This window comes from Zootoca vivipara, chromosome 4, assembly GCF_965207765.1.
Source record: "Zootoca vivipara chromosome 4, rZooViv2.hap1.1, whole genome shotgun sequence".
NCBI lineage: Eukaryota > Metazoa > Chordata > Lepidosauria > Squamata > Lacertidae > Zootoca > Zootoca vivipara.
Genome location: NC_142587.1, coordinates 67,642,275 through 67,668,221, shown reverse-complemented (window position 1 = coordinate 67,668,221; position 25,947 = coordinate 67,642,275). Strand labels below are relative to the sequence as shown.

At 42.3% G+C, this 25,947-nt stretch overlaps 1 protein-coding gene across 1 annotated transcript in view; it reads right to left on the bottom strand.

Moving 5' to 3' along the window:
* The window catches only part of MYH15 (myosin heavy chain 15), a 67,694-nt gene that overhangs the window by 20,383 nt on the left and 21,364 nt on the right, over positions 1-25,947 (bottom strand). Inside the window, exons 10-20 of the mRNA XM_088668996.1 lie at positions 24,985-25,121; positions 23,663-23,918; positions 17,455-17,697; positions 16,516-16,692; positions 15,749-15,894; positions 13,878-13,968; positions 10,984-11,373; positions 8,102-8,228; positions 6,491-6,609; positions 5,906-6,102; positions 2,891-3,240 (exon numbers count right to left, since the gene is read on the bottom strand). Coding sequence (XP_088525122.1) covers positions 2,891-3,240; positions 5,906-6,102; positions 6,491-6,609; positions 8,102-8,228; positions 10,984-11,373; positions 13,878-13,968; positions 15,749-15,894; positions 16,516-16,692; positions 17,455-17,697; positions 23,663-23,918; positions 24,985-25,121 — 2,233 coding nt within the window. The remainder of the gene's footprint in view (positions 1-2,890; positions 3,241-5,905; positions 6,103-6,490; positions 6,610-8,101; positions 8,229-10,983; positions 11,374-13,877; positions 13,969-15,748; positions 15,895-16,515; positions 16,693-17,454; positions 17,698-23,662; positions 23,919-24,984; positions 25,122-25,947) is intronic.

Below are 25,947 nucleotides of genomic sequence, written 5' to 3'. Positions count from 1 at the left end.
AAACCTAGACAGTATCTTAAGAAGCAGAGACATCACCTTGCCCAAAATGTCCATATAGTTAAAGCTATGGTTTTCCCAGTAGTGATGTATGGAAGTGAGAGCTGGACCATAAAGAAGGCTGATCACCGAAGAATTGATGCTTTTGAATTATGGTACTGGAGGAGACTCTTGAGAGTCCCATGGACTGCAAGAAGATCAAACCTATCCATTCTGAAGGAAATCAGCCCTGAGTGCTAACTGGAAGGACAGATCCTGAAGCTGAGGCTCCAATACTTTGGCCACCTCATGAGAAGAGAAGACTCCCTGGGAAAGACCCTGATGTTGGGAAAGATGGAGGGCACAAGGAGAAGTGGACGACTGAGGACGAGATGGTTGGACAGTGTTCTCGAAGCTACGAACATGAGTCTGACCAAACTGCGGGAGGCAGTGGAAGACAGGAGTGCCTGGCGTGCTATGGTGCATGGGGTCATGAAGAGTCGGACACAACTAAACAACTAAACAACAACAACATTTATTTAAAAATTGGTGGGTGCGTGTCATATAGAACCATCAAATTTATTAAACAGGCTTAGAAATGAAAGCTATTGACTGCATCTGAAGATCACATAAGTTAAAATACATTCATTGCCCTGCTTTTTTGGGAATATTTGTAAGATATTTTTTTAATGGATAATGTATTCTGTATGTACTTACTCTGAGGCTTATTTTTGCTTTGTGATGTGTGTATTGGTATGAGTGTGTGCATGCTCTAGGCCTACTTGGCCAAAGAACAATGAAATATTTCATATATTTATGTTTTTTAATGATAAAAAGTGATAATGATAACAATACAACCAGTCCTCTAGAACTGGGTTTTGACCTCCTTCCTCTATGGTTCCCAGCTCCTGAAAACAGAGGTGAAAACTCTTATTCGACACAGCTGAAATCAGGGAAAGCTACATGGCTACATTTTCATCCTGACAGAACCGCTTAGAGCAAACATTGATTGGTTGGCTCCAGCTCTGGCAGTTCTGTTCACAGTTGCAGACAAAACAGGATGCATGCCAATCGACTGGAGCAGGGTAATTGCGGTGCCAATCTTTAAAAGGGGGCTTAGAAATGATCCAGCCAATTCCTGCCAGTAAGTCTTCTTAGTATATTATAAGCTAAACACTTATACAATAAATGAATTGACTAGATAGAAGCACAAAGTATATTATTTAATGAAGGAGCTGGCTTTAGACAAGGCCAGTGATCTTATATCATTGCTGTCTACTACTCCATTCAGTTGAGAAGTATATTCAAACAAGGGCCAATTGACCTGAAATCTGCTCTTGCTTCTTGCTACAGTGGCCTGTGAAATTTAGTGGGATAAACGGACAGTTACCAGTACTCCACTCCAGGCTTGTTGTGGGATGAATGGCCATCATACCACTCCATCCAGCACTTTTCAGGGACTCAGACAGGGGTGCACACTGCCACCAATTATTTTTAAAATGTGTTTATTAAGATCCAGTGTCTCCTCTTGCAGTTGTCGATTCTTATCCTCCTGATTTTGTAAGTCCTGTTATATAATGGCAATACTGTCTTGCTCTCAAAAAATCTGCTGAGTCCGGAAAGGCTGTTGCAAATCTCATTAAGCTCATTGTATTAATGAATGGCTTGTAATTATCATTAAGATAGACTCTATCTGGCAGAGGGGGAAAGATCCTCCAAGCTCAGTTCAAACGGCTTCCTTAAAGTTAGGGAATATTTTGAACAATCACATGCTATTTTATTATAAAATGGTCAATATGCAGTCGTTATTAAAGAACATTTTCTGTGGAAGGACAAAATATTGAATACATTGTGTCAATGTATTTCAGTTTAGTATATAAAACAGCATTAACATGGGTCACAGAAGAGGCAATGAGAAGACATTCAGGTTTACTTATGCACATCCCGGTCCCATCCACATGTAAATCATGGCTGGATATCTTATGGGATATTGAAATGGACTCATGGGTGAGAACAGCTGTGCCTTCCATCCTACACTGCCTCACATTTTAATTACGGTTACAGGTAGGTAGCCGTGTTGGTCTGGATCGAAGTAAAATAAAAAAATTCCTTCAGTAGCACCTTAAAGACCAACTAAGTTTTTATTTTGGTATGAGCTTTCGTGTGCATGCACTCCCATTCATCCACTCCCATTCATCATCGCTATCATATCTGGTCACCACCCTCTCACCCACCAAGGAAAATTAAGGTTGCCCATGCCTGCTTTAAGTGAACCACTTCATATGCTTCTGAATACCAGTTGCTGGAAGCCACAGGAGAGGATAGTGCTCCAGTGCTCGGTCCTGCTTAGGCAAGTGGTTGGTCACTTTGAGAACAGTGTGCATCCACTCCCATTCATCATCGCTATCATATCTGGTCACCACCCTCTCACCCACCAAGGAAAATTAAGGTTGCCCATGCCTGCTTTAAGTGAACCACTTCATATGCTTCTGAATACCAGTTGCTGGAAGCCACAGGAGAGGATAGTGCTCCAGTGCTCGGTCCTGCTTAGGCAAGTGGTTGGTCACTTTGAGAACAGGATGCTGGAATAAATGGGTCATTGACCTCGTTTTATGTTCTTACAACTACATCTATATCGCCAATCTTTGAAATAGCAGGAGGATCTGATACCAGCTGGTCTCACTGGAGAAAAGCTAGGTTCTTAGACTAATGACAAAAGGCATCTTGCCCCAATATATCTCTCAGTCCTCAGAGCAAAAATATTTTATGATGTAGAGACTGTTTCTTTGCCTTGTTTGTCTAGCGCAATGGTGAAGCTAAACCGCTAGGACTCATTTCTTTCACCTTCTGGCTTCTCCCTCTGCTCCCCGATTCAACTCACTTGACTGTCCCACATCTCAAGTGAAGGACTTACCTTGGAGATTCTTGTTTTCCCTCTTCAAGGTCTCCAGATTGTCCATGCTCTCTTCATATGCATTCTTCAGCTTAAATAATTCTGTGCTGAGGCTTCGGGCTTCCTTCTGAGCACCTTCAAGCTCTGATTGGGACTCCTCATACTTTTGTTTCCACTCACTAAGGATCTTGTCAAAATTGCGCTGCTTCTTGTCCAAGGACCCTGCTGCTGCATTGGACTTTTCCAGATCAATCATCATGTCCTCCAGCTCATTCTGCAACCTGTGCTTTGTCTTCTCCAGAGAAGAGCATTTGGCATTGGCCGCCTCGATGGCTTCCTCAGCCTCTTGGAGGCGAGCTGCCAACTTTTTCCTAACAGAACAGGTACATGGTAAAATCACCCACAATGAAAAGGCTCTTAATATTACCAAAATCAAAACAGTGTGAATTTCCCTTTGTGTGGCATTGTTATTTGCTACATTAAACCAGGCATGTCCAAAGTGCGCTTCGGGGGCCTAATTCAGACCTAATTCAGCCCCCTTGACAGTAAAAATCCTTTAAAAAAGCTCAACAACTTTGGAGGAAAATTTATAAATAAAGCTCAACAGCTGGGGGTTAAATCCTAAAAAAAGTTCAACAACTTTGGTCGGCCCTCACACATGTTCACTTCATCAAATCTGGCCCTCTTTGGAAAAAAGTTTGGGCACCCCTGATTAAGCAGTCAGAGTGGCTTACAACTTAAAATAGCAGTTTACAGCTTAAGATGCCTGGTATAAAAAGGAAAAGGAAGGGGGTGTAAAGGATGAAACTAAGCAAATTTCATGTTTCCTTTTATTATTATTGAGCATTCTTATATACCGCTTTGTGTAAAACAGGATAACCACCTCCAAGCAGTGTACATTGAAACCAAGAATACCATAGGGACCACACCCATGCACACGCAAGATGAAGAATACAGTTAAAACCCACCAATAAAATAAAATCATGCTATATTATGAAGCTACATTGTGAAACTGCCAGAGACAGTTCTGGGTCAAGAGGAATCAGATGGCCATTGGCCCTAGCCAAGCCAACAGAGGGGGTCTTGCTGTTTTATCTGTGCTTCTCATGCAGCCAAGAGGAATGAAAACTGGTAAGACATTTCAAGGAAGGGAGGAGCCAAAGGCAAGCTGATGGAGAGGGTTTTGCTGTCTCATCTCTGCCTCCAATGCAGTCAAGCAGAAGAAGAATTGATGAGACATTTCTGGGAAGAGAAGAGCCAAATAGCAGTTGGGCCTAGCTACCCTTTGAAAGGGACCTCACACTTCAGCGGGAGTGTGTGCCACAGATCAGGAAAGGTGCCATGAGGATGTCACCTTGGTTAATGAGCAGAGTTAAAGAAAGTATTAGAGGCGAGAAGGCTTCCTTCAAAAAAATAAATGGAAGCCTTGTCCAAATGAAGAGAACGAAAAGGGTCACAAATTTTGGTGAAACAAAGTGCAAGTGGACAGTTAGGGAGGCTAAAAAAAATTGGGCCCATTGCTAAAAAAAACATTGAATTTGACAAAATAAAGTTCTTTAAGACAGGAGTGCCTGGCGTGCTATGGTCCATGGGGTCACGAAGAGTCAGACACGACTAAACGACTAAACAACAACAAAGTTCTTTAAATAAATTTGCAGTGGAAGACTGTCTAACAAGGTAGCTGAATGCTTGGATGACAAGGGAATCAAAGGTGTACTAAAGGAGGATTAGGAGAGAAAATGAAATAATTCTTTGCATCTGTCTTCACAATGAAAGATATAGGGTGATCCCAATACCTAAACTAACCTTTGCTGAAAAGGAGTCTGAGGAACTGAGGTGGATAGCGGTGATGAGGGATGAATTATCAGACAAAATAGAAACTGAGAAATTACCAGCTTCAGATGGCATCCACCTGAAAGTTTCCAAAGAACTCAAAGGTGAACTTGATGATCTTCTAACAAAAACATGAAACTTGTCCCTCAGATCAATCTCCATACCTGAGGACTGGAAAGTAGTCAATGTAACATTATTATTTTTTAAGGGATCTGGGGGGATCCTGGAAATTACAGGGCTGATGGCTTAATGTGTGGCCTGGGAAAACTGGTGGAAAGTATTGTGAAAGATAAAATAACAAAAAAAAGAGCCAGCATGGCTTCTGCAAGGGGAAGTCCTGTCTCACAAACCTATTTGGGTTCTTTGAGAGTGTCAAAAAGTGTATAGGTAGAGGCAGTCCAGTTGATATAGTGTACCTGGACTTTCAAAAAACTTTCAACAAGGTACCTCACCAAAGATTCCTAAATCAAAAAATAAGAGAAGAGATCCTCTTGTGGATCAGGGATTGGTTAAGCAGCAGGAGAGTAGGAATAAATGGACAGATGGAGAGATGTAGAAACTAGAGTCCCCCAAGAATCAATATTGGGACCTGTGCCTTTCAACTTGTTCATAATCAGTCTAGAGTTAGGAGCAAGTGGTAAAGTGGCCAGGTTTGCTGATGACATGAAATTGCTCAGAGTTGTTAAAACAAGAAGAAACCATGAAGAGCAACACAAGGAGATCGCCAAACTGAGTGAATGGGTGGTAAAATGGTAAATGAAATTTCATGGAGATCTGAAAGATAGCAGTGACAGGGCAAGGGATAAATGTCTAGAGAGAGAGTTCTTTAACTGGGGCACCACACACAGCCACACGCCTTACCACCCAAGGCAGGGATGCCTTAGATGAATTTCTCAAGTACTGAGCAGGCTCACATTGGTTTTCCTGATCATTCTGGATTACTGACATGATTGCAACAGGAAGCCATAAGAAATAAGACGTTGATATGTTTGGATTGTAATTTATATTCACATCTGACCTGGATGCTTTAGCCGAGGATCCTGCATTGCGGGGGATTGGACTAAATGACCCTTGGGTCCCTTCCGGGTCTAAGATTCTCTGATCTCACTGCATTGAACTGCATGCAGTCTGTGATCTAGAATGTAACAGTTTAAAACAAGAATACACATGGAAACATAGGATGGCATCTCTTATATATCTTACTTGGCATCTTCTAGCTCCTCAGTCCTTTGAATAGCATCGGTTTCATATTTAGTTCTCCACTGTGCCACTTCCGCATTCCCCTTGGAGAGTGCCCTCTGAAGCTCTGCCTTGGCTTCTTGCTCCTCCTCAAATTGCTCCCGTAGGAGGTCACAGTCATGGCGGGCAGCTTGCAAAGCATGGGCGAGGGCATTCTTTGACTGTAGGAGGGGGGGGGAGCTGTAGTTAGCACATTCAGCTGTGGACAAAGCAGCTACTACAAGCACTGAAACTCATTCTGATGGTGGGTTCGCCATCTGGAAATTTCTCCCTTTCCAAACTCCGTACTCCTATTTCTTCCATCACACTGTCTCAACCTTTAATAGCAACCACAGCACTTCCGAGTCATACTATTGTATCCCCAGAATTCTGTATTTCATCGATATCTCCAGACTGAGGCACATCCTCAGCTTATGCAATTAAGTGCCATTCCACTGCACTTACTTGAGCACATGCAGTCCTATACCTGCTTCAGGGCAATACCTTAAAACCGAGCCGTCATTTCAAGCTGAGTCAGAATCATGTTGGGAGCCTCAATCAAAGCATTACCTTGGTCTCTTCCTCCAGCTGCCTTTTAAGCTCCTCTATTTGCTGAGTGAAAGACAACTTCCCTCGGGAAAGTTGGTTTATAAGTGATTCTTTCTCTTCCAGCTGTCTTGTAAATTCACCTGCCGGAGGGTAGCACAAAAAAAGATGATGAGCATCAGCTTTCCAGGACAAGGGAGGAGGAGGGCAAGGGCTGTGCTTCCAGAGGAAGATATTCCCAGGAGTTCTGAATAATTGAAAGCAACCTGTGACCCTTTTGCCCTTCAAGCATACAGGGGTGGCTTGATAAAGTAGACGGGGGATTTTGTGGCATTGGACATAATTAGCTAGGTCCACATTTTTCCTAAGCCAGCATTACAGGAGACATCCTAAGAAGTCCTCTGGACACAGTCAAAGGAACTGGGGAAACCGTAGCATTTGATGATGGACTTGAAACATGCATGGGAGAGTCCCGCTGATCACAATATTAAAGTGCTCGTATGCTATGCTGAACACACTACTGTAACATGCTCTGTGCAGGGCTGCCATTGAAAACCATTCAGAAACTTCATTTGGTGCAGAATACCGCTGCTAAAATCTTGGCTGTTGGGGTCATGTGATTCCCTTTTATTCTATCAGCTGCACGGGCTCCCAGTCAATCTTCTAGGGCCGTTTACTGTGCAGTCAACTGTATTCCCTGTGCTGAGTCTTTAATCCACGTTCACATGACTTTATCCAAACTGCATCCTGTACTTTGTTATAAAATACTACTGTCTGATGTGTTGTTTCTCAAACCAGCTTCATGCCAATCGGAGTCTTTGAGCCATTCCTAATTCATGGGGTGAACACCTTTGCATAGGGTAAAAAACATCCCATCCCCTCAATGTTTGGGAAAAGATCACAGAAAGCTGTTATTGCAAGCTGAACCGGAATGAGTCCTTGGTGGGCAATGGACGGAGTGTTGTGGAAAGACAAGTGAATTTTGCATCAGGAAATTCCTACTGAGCATCCAATATAAATCAACAGCAGCAGTAAAGGTTGGGAGTCAATCTGATAAATGTTGTATAGCCATGAAACTGGTCCTCCCTCTTCTCCCATGTTTCATCACTTGGACAGGAATATAAGAAGAGGACAGAAAACTAGATGGAAAGGGAAAAGCAATTGACCAGGAGATGAAAGGAATCTGCTCTTATGTAGGGGAAAGGGAGAAGACAGAAACATGAGTTCCTCATGAAAATATTGCACATGTGCAATTATGTGGGGATGTGCAGATCAGTGTATTTCTGATATACATATTTCTGATAAGTTTTAAAAAGAACAAAAAGTATGAAACTTAAAAATGTGTGTTCACCATATTTCTGGCAGTACTTTATGTATATTGTGTGTGTGTGTGTGTGTGTGTGTGTGTGTGTGTGTGTGTGTAGTATAAAATTTCTCACAAAATTTGGAGAAATACAGTATCCAAATGATAATTGCACTTCATTCCACACAGTGGTTCAGTGAGTGCAAATCAGTTTGTTCTGCAATCACATAAAGATGCGGACTGAATTAAGTCTTCAAGCATCTCTCCTGACTCATATAAGGTGTTGCCATGCTCACACTTCCTGTGGCTATAATAGCGTTTGCCCAACCTACCGTTTTCCGTTTGCAGCTTCCCTTTTTGGGCAGTGAGGTCACTCACCACACGAGTCATCTCATCCACTTTAGTTTTTGCCTCATTGAGATGGTCTTCCAGAGTACGACAGAGTTTTTCTGCATTTGCCTAATGTGGTTGGAACAAAGGTAATCAAACACCATCCCAATCAACATTAGGGCCACAATTTCTGTGCAAATTATAAAATATGGTTTACAAAATTTGCAAAAATGAAAAGGACCCACCACCAATTATAATTAGAAAAAGAGAAATAGCTGCAATGATATTTTTTAAAAGTATTTTTATATGCATATACCAAATATTCAGTTTACTGGGAGGAATAATAAAAACATATTCCTTTAAAATAATTAATTGTGTCCAACAGTTTTGAAGTGCAGTAAGACTTACATAATTTTGCACACAAGACTATGACAACCTTTTGTCTTTATCACATACATACTCACCAGTTTGCTTCAGCCATATTATATATTTTGACAAGAAGAACATTATTTTCTGTTGTTAATATCTTACTGGAGTCATACAAAAGCAAAAGCACACTGAGCTACTATATGATTGTTGTTTGCACTGAGAGTCTTGTGGCACCTTAAAGATGGAGAAATTTATTATGACATAAACTTTTGTGGACCAGAGTTCACTTCATCAGCTGCAATGTTTCCTGTAGGCCACAAAAGCTTATGCCATATGAAATTTGTTAGTGCTTAAGGTGCCACAAAAATCTTTGTCATTTTGCTGCAAAAGAGCACAGCTACTCCTCTAGTAGAAATCATTACATGACAGTGTGTGGCAAATGGAAGGGGATCAATCATGTAATTAATAACAGCTCTGAATTATTGAACTGAATTGATGTGATGGAAAAAAGTTCACACTGAAAATTACACATCTGTGAGCCATAAACACATCCTTCTTAAGAGATTCCTTAAGAGTTGCTTGGGAGTTAAATATCCCCAGAGGAGTATTATTCAATTGCTCTGTATATCATTTATCAAACCTACGTATGATGAGAGCTTTCTAAAGATCATAATGTGGAAAAAAACATACTCCACCGCCAAAATCAGAAAGTATACTAGTTTAGCATTCTGTATGAGAAAAGTGTGATCTGCAAAGCCATCATAAATCTATCAGAATACCTATGAATGGAGGACGCAAAAGCTTACATGCTATTTTGTGATATTTTGGTTGGCCTAATAAATATATTGCCCTAATATGGATGTTGACATTTATTAATAGCGATGCACTATGGTTTGCCATAAAGCTAGTACCAAGTACAACTTAAGGAGTTTTAGAAATGATTACAAGATGATACGTGGAGAAAATTTAGGAAACCCCAGTGTCTGATTCAACATAGTGACTATCCTAGAGTAGTAAGGCATAGTAAGATGAGCAAAAGTAAAGTATATAATTCATTTAAGAAGTTAAAATGGACACTTGAAGGCTAACAAGTTAGGCAAGCATGATTCTCAGAGAAGGCGGGCACTCAAGAGAGAAACTTATTGTTATCAGTTTGTGGTGGGATCAGACTCCCCTAAAAGAGTTCGAATTTCAGCAAATCCCTAAATTCCTAGATCAAGCAAAGGTTGGAAATAATTCACTTGGCCAGCTTCCTCATGAGGTAACCACTTAATAATGGCTGAGTCTTTAACCCAACCAAAGGTACCAGATAGGTCATGTGGAGATTCAATGCCAGACATCCAAATGGGTAAAGCCCCTCCCCGGGCTCTGATTTTAGTTAATAAGACAAAAGGCTAGTGTTAGGGGTTTTTTAAGGATGGCAGTTAGTAATGATGTACTAGCAACCTCTTCATTGTAGGCTCCAGTCCTATATATGTGTAAATAAGGCATATATCATAAAAAACCCACTTCAGTGTCTGCTGTGCCTCTTTTCTGAAAGGAAACACAAACCCTTGGTAAGTGCCTGGACCCCTGGAATCTCACACTGCTCAGAGATTGGCATAAGGTGTAACAATATTTTGCCATTGCATCTCCATACACTCTGTACTTCCTAGAATCAGAATTGGAAGAGACCACAAGGGCCATCCAGTCCAACCCCCTGCCAAGCAGGAAACACCATCAAAGCATTCCTGACATATGGCCGTCAAGCCTCTACTTAAAGACCTCCAATGGAGGAGACTCCACCACACTCCTTGGCAGCAAATTCCACTGCCGAACAGCTCTTACTGTCAGGCAGTTCTTCCTAATGTTTAGGTGGAATCTTCTTTCTTGTAGTTTGAAGAACTACAAGAACTACTCTCTTACTCCTTCCTGTGATTCTCTATTGTCTGCTTTACATTTGCAAATTCTTGGATTGAAAGGTTTCCCCTTCTGAGAGCAAAATGTTCTTCTGCTTGTATCCGGGAGTTACTGATCCCCCTGGCTACAGCTCTCCCCCCAGCAACCCCCTGAAAAGCTGTTCCAGCAGATCAAGAGACCCTCCGCTGTGTGACTGACACATAATGTGGCAGGAGGGCTCAGCCAGGAAAGAAAATCAATGACATCCCCACAAGAACAGAGAGATTTTTGGATCCAACCATTTGTTATATTTTGCTCCATTGTTTAACGCACTTGGCATTTCTGTGTGGCCTTTTCTAAATGCATACCTGATGTATTGCATGAACATTGTTTGCAGCTATTCAAAGAATGCAACTCCCCTAAGAAATGAGTGGACGTGACTAACTTGGCTCTATTCATTTCAGCGAGCCTACTCCCAACAGAACTTGGCTGGACAAAGCCTCCTATTTTTGATTTGCTGATCAGACTTTGAGGAACTGAATGGGTTTTAGATTTGGTTGTAGCTAATCCAGGTCAGCTTGAAAATACACCAATCTCCATCTGGTCTGTCTTCACAGTAAACCCCAGAGATTTTTACCTTTCCCTTGATCATTTGCTCCATAGTGGAAGACAGATCGTCCACTTCCAACTTCAGCTCGCTCTTCTCTTTCTCCAGCTTTTGTTTGACGCGCTGCAGGTTGTCCACTTGTTCCCCAAGCTCTGCCATGCTGTCTGCGTGCTTCTTCCTGAGTGTAGCTGCGGTTGCCTCGTAGTGCAGCGTGGCCTCTTCAAGGTCTCGCCGCAGCTTCAGAAACTCGGCCTCCCGCTTCTTGTTCATCTCCAGCTGTGCCGCAGTGGCTCCCCCAGCCTCTTCCAGCCGCTCACTCAGCTCTTCCAGCTCTCGGGCCAGGTCTGATCTTTGCTTCTCCACTTTTGCCCGGGCAGCTCGTTCTGCTTCTAGCTCTTCCTCGAGTTCCTCTATGCGGGCCTATCAGACAGAGAAGCATGTGAGCATAACAGCACAGCCCTAGACACCACAGTGCCTCCATCTTAAGACCTTGGAAGTAACCTTTGTGATAACTCCGAAACCCTCAAATTCATGTTTTAATCATCTGGAGAAATGTTCTCTGCCATCTTTACAAGACATCAGACACCCAGGCTGCAGTCCTACTTACACTTACCTCCGTTGCCCATTGGGAACTACTTCCAACTAATATTGTGCAGGATTGCTCCAACAGTATAACAAAATAGACATTTTTAAAAGCAAGATAATATTTGAAGTGGAGTATTCCATTACAAAGAGTGTCCCCTGCCACTTTAAAATTATGAGTAGGGGGGGGGGTGAAATATAGGGTAACAGCAAACATTTGTGGTCCCTTTCTGTAATTCACCTCTGTACTAGAACTGTCAAAACTGGTTAGTCACACATTCTGCCTCTGGGCAGCAAGCAAGTTGCAGAATTATTAATGCCACATCCCACCCCCTCCAGAGGGAAGAAAGAGCAACTTTGGCAGCTGCAAAACCAAGGAGGTCATAGAACCTCCATAGATCAGCAGCCAAAGGGACTGTTTTTATTCTTGACAGAGTTTCTTACTTCTGTGCAAACTTCGTTGCCAGTGTTAACACATCACTTCAATTCACATTGTCTTCCTCTGAGGTGTATTCTGTTCTTTTACAGACTCGCAAGCCCCTAGATGCTTGTAACCAAGGACAATACAGTCAGAGGCGAATGTTCCCTTTCCATTAAGGATATCCTACCTAGAAGCCAATTTCCCTCTTCTGCTTCCAACCCTTTCTTCTTAAATATCTTTCCTTCAAATGTGTCTCTTATTATCTTTCCCAACCACCAATTCAACAAGGCACCTTCTGTTATTAGGATTCTTGTTGCTCAAGAATGGAATTTCATTTAAGCCTGCTTGTGATCAATGGTTTCACCCTCAAAATCCAGCACAACAAGCCCTGTGAAGATGTTCAGTGACACAAACTGAGAAGGGGAGAGAGCAGACTTGTGCCCACTCACAGCTTATACACTAGGGATGGGAAATCTGAGGACCTCCAGATAATGTTTGGCCACAACTCCCCTCTTCCCCAAGCCTGACTATGAACTGGGACTGGTAGGAGTTGGAATCTAACAATATTTGGAAGGACCTAGGCTCCACATCCTTGCTCTACATGTTTACCCGAAGGTCTGAAAAGAGCCAGTATGCATAAACAATGCACACACATAGCCATAGCTGCCAAGTCTCCCGTATTTCCCGGGAAACCCCCGTTTTTCCAGCCATTTCCCGCTGGCAGCCCAGATTTTAAAAACCCCTGTAAAACCCCCGGATTCTTACCAGCCCTGGGAGGCTCCTTCTGTGCATGTCTGGAGTCTCTGGACATGCGCAGAAGCGATTTCTGGCACTGCGGCCATTTTGGAAATGGGCAGAGCATGCGTAGAAGCAACTTCCGGTGTCGCTCTGCCCAGTTCCAAATGGCCGATCCCGGATTTTTCAATCTGGAAGTTGGCACCTATGTACATAGCCCCCAGCTGCTCTCCACAGAGCATCTTATACATTTTATTTTCTGTGTTTGTGTAGATTTGGTTTTAATTTTTTAACCTTTTCCGAGCCTTCAAAATAGGTTAAGAAACAAAAAAATAGAAAAAGCCAAATCATATGCCTAAAAATCTTTCTCTTCCTCCTCATTCTTTACATAACATAGCTCTTCACATGACACGTAACAAAGTTATAAAATGTGCTAGTTTTTTAATCCTCATGAAAATTCATCAGAATATTGTTGCGAATTTCTCCGAAAAAAACCCATTCTTATACAGTATGCAGTTTTGACTGGTCTACATCTTTTGCAAGGATTCCTCTAATAGAATGAATTGTTGTGTTTTACTTTCACTAATATATTCATGTTTATGCACACTTTCACCTAATAAGACACATTTTTGTAAACACTGGTTGAAGAACTGCATCAGAAAATTCAGAGAAGTGTGAATTTTGAAGGACGGCTGTGTTTCGGTTCTCATACTGTTTGGGAATATGCAAATTAGGTAGGTCCACCTTCCAATGCTCAGTTAATTTAATTTCTCCGCCATCTATAGTAAGTAAAACTTTAATACGGTCAAATACCAGCAAAAACCGCCATCTATAGTCACTGGCTGTTGGTTCTGGTAGCTAAGTGATAGCTACAGATTTGGTGGTAATATGCCACTGAATACCAGAACCAGATGCTGGGAAGGAGGAGGCCAAACAATGGGAGAAAGCTGTCATCTTCAATCCCTGCTTTCAAGATTTCCCTGAGCTGTTCACTCTGGAAAACAGGGTGATGAATGAGATGGATGTCTAATCTGATCCAGCAGAGATTTTCTTGTGACCTTAAAATATTTCTAATAACCTGGAATTCAGATCAAATGGGATTACAGCCTGTAGAAAGCCCAGGGCTTTCTTACAATACAATGTCCAGTATATCCAGTACTGAGAGAAACTGAACAGGGGTAATTACCTGAAGCTCTTTTATCTTCTTTTGGAGCTGCATCACTATGGCCTGCTCATCCTCAATCTTGGAGCTCATCTGACTGATTTCAAATTCTTTCCTATTAATGCAATAGATTGGGGTTGAGTACAATGGAGTAATTAGTTGGTCGCTTTTAAGCAGAAATGCCACCTCAGAACAAACAATGACTATAGCCCTATTCAGGTTGTTATGTACTGAGCTGAATCCTAGAACAATAGGATCCAAAATGCAGCAGTGATTGGTTCGCAGGAGCCACCCAATCCAGCTCCAGGTGGAAGTGAATCAGCAACCTGATTGGCCTGCAGGAGCAGCCAATCAGGCTGCTGGCAGAAGTGAATCCGCAACCTGATTGGCCTACAGATGCAGCCCTGAAGTAGCCTATCACGCAAGGCCCAATGTGTAAATAATGTATATAAGTAGACGTTTTGGGAAAAGAGCCATTCTTCCCTTCTTCTCCAACTGGTGCTTGGAGGTAAGATTCAAATTCTATTGTGTGAGCCGGAAATTCCCTTCCCATACCTGGCCATCCCCTGGCAACACCTCCCCAGGCAGGATTGGACACTAGTAGTAAACTTTTACATTCCAGCTGATGAAGAATCATCGAAACAGGGCCTTGACCTGATGTTGATATTTACTGGAAGTTATCCTGAATAAAACTTTGTGAAGATTTTTTGATTTTATCCTTTCTGGCCCGAGTTCTTGTAATTTTTCGTTTACTACAGGATTGGACACTAGGCTTGGGTAGGCGGAGACCCCTGGCATCCTACCTGGGAAGGCGGTGCCAGCCCCAAACTACCAGGGAGTCACCCTCTGGGATCAGGGGGATGCACGCGACCACACAAAAGTCGCCCCCCATTTGATGTGTGGAGCGGTCATTGTGTAAATAATGTATATAAGCAGACGTTTTGGGGGAAGAGCCATTCTTCTCTTCTTCTCCTTTGCTACTACAAGCTGAATAAAGAGCATGAAATTCACTCTCGACTCCGAGTATATTTAACAGGTGTTTGCATAGAGTAACACATGCATGCAGGGAGGGGTGTTCATGTGTACAGCAGCACATGTGAAGTCTTGTCCCCAAACACGCAGACTTCCAGGTTGGATGGAAGACCAGCCACCACTGTACATTCACGCTGTATGCAAGGATGCCAAGGACAGGGCTAGTAATCAGCACACACTACAAAAGGGGGACTGGCTACTTAGTGTGGCTCCATTCCTTACCCTTCTGATGCTCCATACAGGAGCTATAATGCCCGAATAAGACTCATTCCTGCTACTTTTCAAGGTCCTTAGGGGATTGCTGCCTGCAAATTTGCAATCTAAGTAACACAGAAATCTGGTACCTGTTAGAACTCTGTTGGAGGGAAAAGCTGGTTAAGTGAACTACATTTTGATCTGCCTGCCAAAGCCCAATCTGCTATAACATGGAGCACAGAACCATACCAGATGGAAGGAAGGAAAGCAGACTGGAGCATGGGGAGTTGAATCTGGCTGGCTGCCCTCCACTTGGAGGTAGCAAACTTGGTCTACCTTTCTATTTTCTATGCTGTTACTGTTTTATGGAACTGTCTCCCTAGGCAATCCTATTTCTAGTTGAGGTGTGTGTGTGTGTGTAGCAGGCCTACAGAACCTTTGACCCATCAAGCTAAACACACCCACCAGTCACATATGGCAACTCACCAGGAATTAAACAAACCTCCTGTTCTTGGCTGCTTTCCTGGGACTGAAAATATAGTGGCACTGCAAGATATTATTGTTACTCACTTCTCGTGTTTTACACAGTGTACAAAGCATCATAGGACAATGAATGTTTTACAGTATAAAAATGGCCTCCGCTACTAAGAAATCTATTGCCACCTTACTTCTTTAACTTTTCATCCAACTGCAGCTTATCATTTTCCAAGTCCATGACACTCTCTTGAGTCAGCTTCAAGTCACCCTCCAGTTTGCGTTTGGCTCTTTCCAGATCCATCCTCACTTTCTTCTCTTGTTCAAGAGAGCCCTCGAGCTACAGAAATGAAAAGGGTCAGATACAGGAGAAAATAGCCACTCAACTTTTCAAGTTCTCGGTAGACCATAGACATCTGGCAGCATCTTCAAGTATTGTAAGCCCTACTGAAATTTAGAGAAACAGAGTCCTCATTTTATTGAGGTATGCAGACTGCCCTCTTTCCCCATAAGGAACATGCTGAACAAAATACTAGAAAGGGGTTTGGAACTACCTCCCCCTCCCCACCATTCATAGGAACATATGAAGATACCATACTGAGTCAGACCACTGATCTATCTATCTCCAAATTGTCAACACTGACTGAGTCTGTTGGTGATTCTCCAGAGCTCAGGACAGGAGTCTTTTTCCAGCCCTACCTGGAGACCCTGGGATGATATTTTGGTGTGCTCTACCACTGAGCTATGACCCCACCACACCACTGCATCTCTATGTGAAACTTGGAATGCAAATGAATTCCTTGCATTTACCTTCCATTCAGAAACTGAACAACAGATCGACTTTCATCGTCACCTATTTCAATAGTAGGTCCAACATTTATAATGGGACAATCAAAACCACTTGAATGTCCAACCCCCACCCCGAAAAAACCTAGGTGAACGAACAGCAGTGCAAACATACATCATCAACTTGCTGCTCCAGTTTCACTTTAGCCTTGCTCAGCGTGTTGACTTTGTCCTCCTCTGCTTGCAGGTCATCCAAGGCCTGCTGGTGTGCTTCCTGCAATGACTTCTTTTCCTTCGTCAGCTTGCTGATGGTCTCATCAAGTGCTGCCATTTCTTCGGTCAGATTTTTAACCTGTTGGGGAAGGAAGACACAGGTCAGAAGTTTTTGCAAAGAAATCTTAGCTCAAAGGTTTCTCTTCCCTGCCCGCGCTGCGGTTGAAGTGGACCGAGTGCTATGTATGAATGTGGGACTGATTCCCACAAATAATTTTTCATCCATGCAAGTGAAGCTTGGCTTTCTTGGATATCTGCTCATGTGAACCGAATTCCAGATATCAGGTGGGGAAGCAAGGAAAGCAAGTAGCATACATCAGGTGTCTAATGTGGTACTGTTCAATTCCCAGGTCTTAAAATGTGAAAATCCGGACACTAAATATAGGGTCAGAAACAACTTGCACAACAACTTTTTAGTCTAAGGGACATGATGTAGCCACCTTGTGAAAGGTAAGCAGGTCCGGGTCTAGTCAGTGCCTAATAGGAGATCTCCTGGGAACCACATGTACAGTACATGTACACTGTCTTGAGTTCCATTATGAGAGAAAAACAAAATATAAATATATTAAACAGACCAGGCAGAAGGTTGCTGATAGCAAGATCACAGATCTCCTGCTTCATAAATTGCATCAGTCATTATAGGTACTATACTTTCAAAGAATCTGTTCCCATGGGCAAAAATATAGCTGTCTTCTTATTAGCCTGACATAGTACAGGCAGAGCATTTAGCCAGATCTTGTCCCAACCAAGAGTTTTGGAAAATTATAGACTTTCATATTTATCATTGCCATAAAGCTGCTCTGAGGGTGGATTTTTTTTAATGGCCAAGTATTAAAGCTACCTTATTTTCAGTGGCATGTTTTTCTTTCTCCACTTTTGCCAGTGTTATTTCAAGGTCATCAATATCCTTCTTCAGCTCAGAGCATTCATCTTCCAGCTTCCTCTTCTTGGATGTCAGCTCAGAGTTCATCTCCTCTTCATCTTCCACCCGCTCAGTCAGCTCTTTGACTTTGGCCTCCAGCTGGATCTTAGATTTGATCAGCAAGTCACATCGTTCTTCTGCATCTGCCAGGGTGTCTTGCTCCTGTCAGGATTTGCAAGGGACTGCATTAGTGGCTAGGGAGAAAACTTATGTAGCAAACGGCTTCTCATCCACGAATTTTCTCTCTCTTGGGGATGTGTGTGCTCTCACACATTGAGAGATTGATATATCAATCTCACGCGCAGACGAACGATAAGATATGAACAGCTTGGGAGATAATTGACATTAATTGCTCAGCGTATTAATTCTGGGCGCCTTCATAACTCTGTAGATAGATAACAGGCCTGAATGACTGGTATTCATTTCTGCCCCCTCACCAAATGTACCCATTATGAGTCCTCTTGGTAAAGGTTAACAATGAAACATACCATTGGAAGATAATGTAACAGCTGAGCAGAGACATTATAGTGGAATTACATCTGTGGCAATCCAGATGTTGTTAGGCTACAATTCCCAGTAAGCATGGCCAATGGTCTGACATGATGGGCGCTACAGTCCCATAACTTTTGAAGAGCCACAAATTCCCCATCTCTGCTATGCAGCAAAATAAGAGGCATTGGTCCAAGATAGGACCCATATCACTGCCTCTATCAACCCTGCAGGTGACAGAAAGGTTCTTCTGAGCATAATTGTTTTTCCTAACCCCCTGAAAGAGCCAAAGGATTGCTAAGCAAGTCTTCTGAGGCAAGAAGTTCCTCCTGGTGAAAAAAATCCTGCTTTAAACAACAACAACAACATCTCTGTGTATGCATAGACATGAATGAATGATATTAGTGACATAGGGGATGCTTCCAGGTGGGGGCCTTGGTTTGCCAATCAGCCATTTGGATCAAATTTTCCTCTGTATGCATTTGCTTCCACACATTCCCATTTTTCAGTCATGGCTATTCATTGCTATTTCGCCACTTGCCATCCAAACCAGTGGGTAGAGCTGGATGGAATTTATCTGGATGTTTGTTTGCTGCCCCTTCCCTCAGTCACTCTTCCCTCGCACTCCACTACTTCCTCCACCCTTCTGTTCTGCCTACGCATGCAAATATTTCTGTCCCAAGGAAGTCTACAAGAGCAAATGTTATCAGCCTTAGTCATCATGCTTCACAACAGGCAAAATGGAAAGTTGTCCTTTGGGTGGAGGGGCAATATCCATTTCCATTTGTTTTGTTAAGTAATATTGATGTTTTGTGAGAGGGCTATTTTATTTTATTTTAGTCTTTAGCTAAGACTTACACTAGAATGATCTCATGTAATTATATGAAAATAATATTTTTAAGACCATTGCAGTTACGGTCTCCGACAAAATCCCACACGTGTTCTGTGTGGAGATCTTGAGAGAAGAGCTCTTTCTGGATTGGTTGCTGGAATCTGAAAGTGCCTTCAGCATGCAGCAATTAGGGGAAATAAGCACACTCAGACTGTTTGGCTTGTCGCAAACCCAAACTTCACAGGAGAGGAGCAAATGGCAGTAGGGATTTGCATTAGAGCCCACTGACTGAGATGTTACCACCCATGTGACAAACTTCCCACCACAAAAAACACAGAGTCGAGTTTACACCCTAGCAGTGACTGCAGATATATAACGGGTTATTTTTATGGATTTTCTATGGTAGGGGGAAAACTGGATTATTATTATTAGTATTAAGGTATGGCCTGGCATTCTGATGACAACATTGTCATGTAGATGTTGAAAAAGACTTGTGTACATGAGTAACACTGATTGCACATTAAGCTGCCATCTGGAAACAATTCAATTGACTGTTTCAGCCACAGTTCCTCGTCTTCTGAATGAAAATAATAGTGTCCCACAAGGGATTTAGGAAGATGAACATGATAGTGATTAGGAACCACTTTATGTGTTAAAAACATTCTGTGTACTAATAATAAACAGTCACTCATTTTGGAATGTGCTGTAAGCTCTCAAACATTTAAAATGTGCATTCTTTGTCATCTTTTCAAATAATTTCCTTGCTAGTTCAACAGCATGCTTGCAAATTGCATGTAAAATGCCACATCTCCAAGTTTAACATCTCCTTGCTTCAGTGGTTTGCCATGGTAACCAACTCAACTGATTGGAATATAGATGAAAAACGTTAGTATTTATATCCAAGCCTTTTAAGTTTTGCAGTTCTTTTATTTGCATGTAAAGTAATGTAAACTAATGCAAAGCAAAACTAAGACGCCAATCCTTAGTTGAACAAATTATGGAAAGCAATTGTTATTTTCTTTTAAGATACTTATTTAGAGATAAAGATTCCCGAGAAGTCTAAATTTAATACAAAATATACATGCTGACATCTCACAACTGAATATGAATGTTCCTAATGTCTGTCTTTTACTGTGAGGAAGAAACTTTCTGAATATTTAATTATGAATTGCAATACTGTAATATAAAAAGAACTTCTTTCTTCCAGATTTTGTAGATCAAATGATTGACAGTGCCCCTTTGTTAATTTCTACATATTATCATGGTTTGGCTAGGTAGTTTGTACATCTCCCATTGCACATGTCCACAGTTTTAAAGAGACTTTCCAGTATGATTGCTTTGAATATAATAAATGCAAGCACGTTACTGTTTCTTTGCAGGAGAATTGGAGTTTATGTTTCAAGACAGCACATCTATTGCTAGAAAATCACATTCTCTCAACATTCCTATTGCAATATTTAGTCACTAGAAAAACTGCTATTCTTTCCCAAATATGGAGATCGTAATGTGATGGTTGTCTGTCTGTCACAAGGACCTATGGAGCAATCCCTATTACACCACCAATGAGAAATATATATATGTGCATGCGCTTGGTCAATTTAACTTCACACCTAGACTGGGGGCTGGTTCCCTTGATTTCTCATCACTTGAATACTCTAAACTTTTTTCAAAGAGGGCCAGGAGTCAGATTAAACCGACCAGCGGGCCAGATTAGGCCCCCGAAATGGACTTTGGACATGCCTGCTCTAAACAGATGGCTCCTGGTAGAATGTGTGAACCAACTCTTAACAATTATAATAATTTATTTTTTGTACCCCACCCATCTAGCTGGGTTGCCCAAGCCACTCTGGGTATCTTCTAACAGGGTATACAAAAACACAACAGGACATCACACATTGAAAGATTCCCGGTACAGGGCTTCCTTCAGATGTCTATGGAAGGTTGTGTAATTGCTTATCTCTTTGACGACTGACTGGAGGGCATTCCACACCACTACCAAGAAGGCCCTCTTCACTTATTGCAATGAGAGAACTGCCAGAAGGCCCTTGGAACTGGATTTCAGTGTCTAGGCTGAATGATAAAGGTGTTCCATGTCAATTCCACTTCTCCACTTTGGGCAGAAAAAGTGAAATTTATAAAGAGTTCATCTAAAGGAACTCAAACTTTTTTTTAAAAAAAAAGGTTAATATTTGAGAATCCTGTTTATGTTGCTGGAGCCATTCTTAATCTGGAAGCTGGCCTGAGCTCTTCAAAGTGCCTAGTGCAGGTTTATTCTATCCATTTGGGGCTCCTTTGCATTAATTCCTTGGTATTTAAAAAAGCAATGTTCCATTCTATTCCTGGATCCAGCAAGGATTAACATTTGTGTGTTCAGACCCAGAGACCTCCCCCCTAAATAAATTCACACATGACTCAAATTTTGGTTTGGTTTTTGGCAGAATTTAGGCCACAACTTTATTGATTACAGAAAGTGAGTGGCTACATGGGCTCTGGTTCGACTAGCTCCCTGCACCCTTTCAGGTGGCGCTGACCCAGGGCACAAGCATAGGTCAGCCAAGGGTGAACACCTGGATAGGCGGAAAGCCGGGAACAGACTATGTCTGCCATCCAGATGTCCCCCTGGACTCAGGCACAGGCACAACCCCCTCATAGGGGTTGACCAAACCATTTGAGTCCCTGGATTCCTTTAACGGAATACCCTTCACATAGGGATGGCAAGAGCTTTCGCCCATCCCTATCACCTGAACCAGTGTCTTATCCGCAACCTTACAAGTTGTGACGATTTGCTACACAGCAGGCAAAACCCAAATGGCACCAGCCAATCAGCCAAGTGCGGAAAATTCCTGTCGTGCCCCTGTCCCAATGACAGATGACCCACGACGGCATAGCATAGCAAGGTCATGCACAACAAGCCCCAAAAGTAGGGAGAGGTGGGCGGGTGTTCCGATGCACTCACCGAAAGAGGAAGCTCTGGGTCACGTGCATGGGTATATATAGGTCCCTCGATCCATTTGGACTGCGCCCCATTGGCCAGATTGAACCCAACATTGAGGGACCTACCAATCAGGTGTTGTGGCTGACCAATCTTACCCACCCACAACACAGGGTGTCGGTTTCCAGGTCTCACCGCAACATGTGCCCTCTTTGAGGGAAGACCCAATCTAATGGAGGATCCCATTGTTGAATGAAGCAGCCAAGGGCCCAGAAATATGGGGTTTTTTACCATAAGAAAGTGGCTTTGTGCCAGAGGGCAAATGAGTGGGGCCCCTCCCTCACCTGGCTGGTAGTGAGAAGCACAAGAGTCAGAGTTGTGAGTGAGAGCTGGACTAGCTCAGGGACGATTCACACCCCAGCCAGCACCTCTTTAATCTTCTACCCTCGGGCAGAAGATATAGAAGTATAATCAGTCATACCAACAGGCTAAAAAACAGGTTTTTTCCGTGGGCTGTTAGGCTGCTGAACGGAAAATAATATAGTGCAACTGACTTTTGGGGTTGTTGTGTTGTGCAACAAGCACACAGAGTGCAATGAGATTGAGTGTTTGGTGGGGAGGCTCAGTTAATTTCATTGTACACAAGTTGTACATTGACAATAAAGGTATTATTATTATTATTATTATTATTATTATTATTATTATTATTAGCGGGCAAAGTTCTGCTTAAATTCAAGGCTGTGGCTAGGGGGAAAGCTATGGGGTGTTGATGTTGTAAGTTAATGCTGTGTAAAGAAACCATATACAGTATCATAAAAACACCACAGCCTGCACTGTCCCTCATTGCACGGAACTTCTGGAATCTTGCATTGCTTGGAGATTTGGGAGACATGTAAACACTTTATTTATTCCTAGTGAATTCAATATGGTGGTGGTGGTGGTGCTGTTAACATTATGGGGTAATATTCTGCCCGGCGTGCTATGGTCCATGGGGTCACGAAGAGTCGGACACGACTAAACGACTAAACAACAACAAATTCTCCCTACTTCTGATTTGACACCTCAGGGAACAAAAGGAAATTGCCCTCTGAGCCAACCTTGGAAGTCCCCACTGTGAGGAGTCCATTCTGTCAACACCAATCAGACCTGAAGAAGACCTTTGTCATCCTATGACTCTGATGCCTCCAGCCCAGAAGACCTAGCAGAACCACAGTCTTGAAACAGACAAGCCCCTTTTAACTAAAAAAGCTTCCATTATTTATTCATTTCATCTATGAATTCCTTGCCACAAGGCATCCCAAATAAATTTATAATAACCTGGGGCAGAGCTAACCTCCCAAGCTGCGTAATATTTCTATTTAAGATTCAGGCTGAGGTTATCTGTTGCCAACCCCTCCCTTGCTTTCTACTGGAGCCATCATCACCTACAGCAAGCGGACCACTGCCCCTGAGCCACCAGCAAACGAGTCAAATCAAACAGAAAGCATATCCTTTGGCATATCTGGAAAGGTTCGAGTTATCTTCTCTGTTCCATCCCCGCCTGCCCAAATGCAGAAATGTTTGGCAATCTGTTCTCAGTCAGAGCCAGTTCTTGTAAACAACACGAGTGCCTGTAGATTCTATTTTTACTAGATACTGAGCAGCATATTAATAATTGCTCTGGCTAAGTCTTTAGAGCTCTTTATGATTCATAGCAAGTGCCATGTAATAAAATGTTATATGAAATGTATTCACCATGTTTTGTTTTGTTGTTTTTTTAAATGTGATTCTTCAGCTTTAAAGTGAGGCTCGCACATTGCGTCTGACAAGTCTCCTAGGCTGTTGCTCCCAAATGGGTCAATATTCCAACAACAAAATAATTTTGGTCCACTTACTGCCTGCAGCTGAAGAAGCAGGTCATTCTTCTCCTGCACCAGAGATACTTGCTTTTCTTCAAGCTCCTTCCTCCTGGCTTCAGATTTTTCCAGGGCCTCCTTTAATTTCAGAAACTCATCTTTCATATTGGCCATTTCTTTTTCAGTTTCAGCAGATTTCAGCAGAGGTTTGATCTTAAAGAAAAGCTTCATCCAAGGCCAGTTTTTCACAACCATAAAAGCTCGGATATTCCACTGGATCACAAGCAGGGCATCCCTGGTTTAAGAAGAATAAGACACTCCCCTGAACATGCTTCTTGGGTTCTCTGAAATGGGGCAAATTTATCTGTAGTCCTTTGACTTTCCCACATCACAATACCATTTTTTTATTGTTATTTTTTGCAACAACTGCACACTTGTTACTCATTTGTTCCCTCTTAGATAACATCCACCCAATATATATAAAGTGCAATTATATTACTTTAGCAGTCATGGAAAATCCTGAGAACTATAGCTTGCTAAGGGTGCCAAACTCACAGAGCTACAATTTCCAGCACACTTAACAACTACAGTTCCCTGGAATCTCCATGACTGTTAAAGTGGTATAAGAGTGCATTACATGTATGCTGTGGATCAGACCTTACTAAATCTTACAATTTTTGAAAATATTTTCATGGTTCTCATTTGTAGTTTGTGTTACCCATGCTTGTCTGCTTCTTGTCTACATTTTTTCATTTTGAAAGCAATGACTGCATAGTTACTTATTTTGACCTGAAACAGCTTCAGTCATAATAATGATAATTGTCGTTGGTTGGTTAGCAAGCTACCTGTGTTCTCCTTTAATCAATATTTATCATATCATGAGTTGCCTTGTCCTTCAAGGTGAGAAAGACAGGAGATGAATGGAACAGGACTGGCAAGTGTCTAATGCTTTTTGTTCTTCTCCATCTATGCAAAATCCTTTTCATCCCTCCGTGTAAGCTCCCCCCCCCCACTTCCCCATCTTCCTTCTGAGGGTTATGCCAGAAGATCAATTTCTAGGTGGATGTGCATGTGAAGAATCAGGAAGCATAAAACACATTTCCTTTTCTCTTCACATCAGTATAACATCCAAAAGCCTTGTCAGAGTTTTTCCTCAAAGTACCACTTATCCTACAAGGACATAGTCCCTTCCCAGCAAACTTCTACGGTTTCATCACTTTTCCCGATCTTCTACTGTTTCATCATTTTCCCCGATCTTAAGGAAGAACTTGGAAATACATTATCAATTATAGAAAGCATTATGATTTTGTGTCAAAATATTTATCTGTTTACTAGGACATAAGCAGTCCATACATAAATACCTTCGCTCTATGATCTTCTGGAACTCAATGCGCATCAATCTGCCCCGGACTCTTGCTTGAATTAGTGTTAAAATCTTGGCTAATCTCTCATCCCTCATTTCTTCCAAATGTCCCAGAAGACCAGCCTTAAAGAAGACCTGAAATGTATATCATGAATCTAAGAATGCTTGACATGTAATATGGTCCAATTCAAGCTTAGATTTCCAAAACAACAGTGCTAACTGGGTCAGATTACTAATGACACAACTTATACTGGCTGGTTTTTGAATAGCGTAAAATGTTGTACTCAGTGAAGGTGAAGTGACATTATAAATGTCCTGTGTGCTTTGTTGCTCCTCAAAACAGCTCAAGGCTCCAATCCTACCCACCCACCCCTTTCTTGGTAATATGTAGCACTTAGTTCTGTGCAGACATGGCTAGGATTGCAACATAAATTTCTACTGCCCCATGCATATTATTTTGTAAATGCTTCCAGATGACCTGTTTACTGAACACTCATCCTGATTTGTTTGCAGAGAGATTGGACAGCACTGACTATTTAATGAGCATCCATTCCGTTTAGTTTACCAGGAGATCAGATGATGTTGCATCAAACTGTTATCCTACTATTTCCAGTGAAATTTACCACCCCTTTCCTTATTGCAAAAAGTATGGGTTTGGGGATGAGACACAGGTGGCGCTGTGGGTTAAACTGCAGAGCCTAGGGCTTGCCAATCAGAAGATTGGCGGTTCGAAATCCCCGCGATGGGGTGAGCTCCCGTTGCTTGGTCCCTGCTCCTGCCAACCTAGCAGTTCGAAAGCACGTCAAAGTGCAAGTAAATAAATAGGTACCGCTACAGCGGGAAGGTAAGCGGCATTTCCGTGCGCTGCTCTGGTTCGCCAAAAGCAGCTTAGTCATGCTGGCCACATGACCCGGAAGCTGTACGCCGGCTCCCTCGGCCAGTAAAGCGAGATGAGCACAGC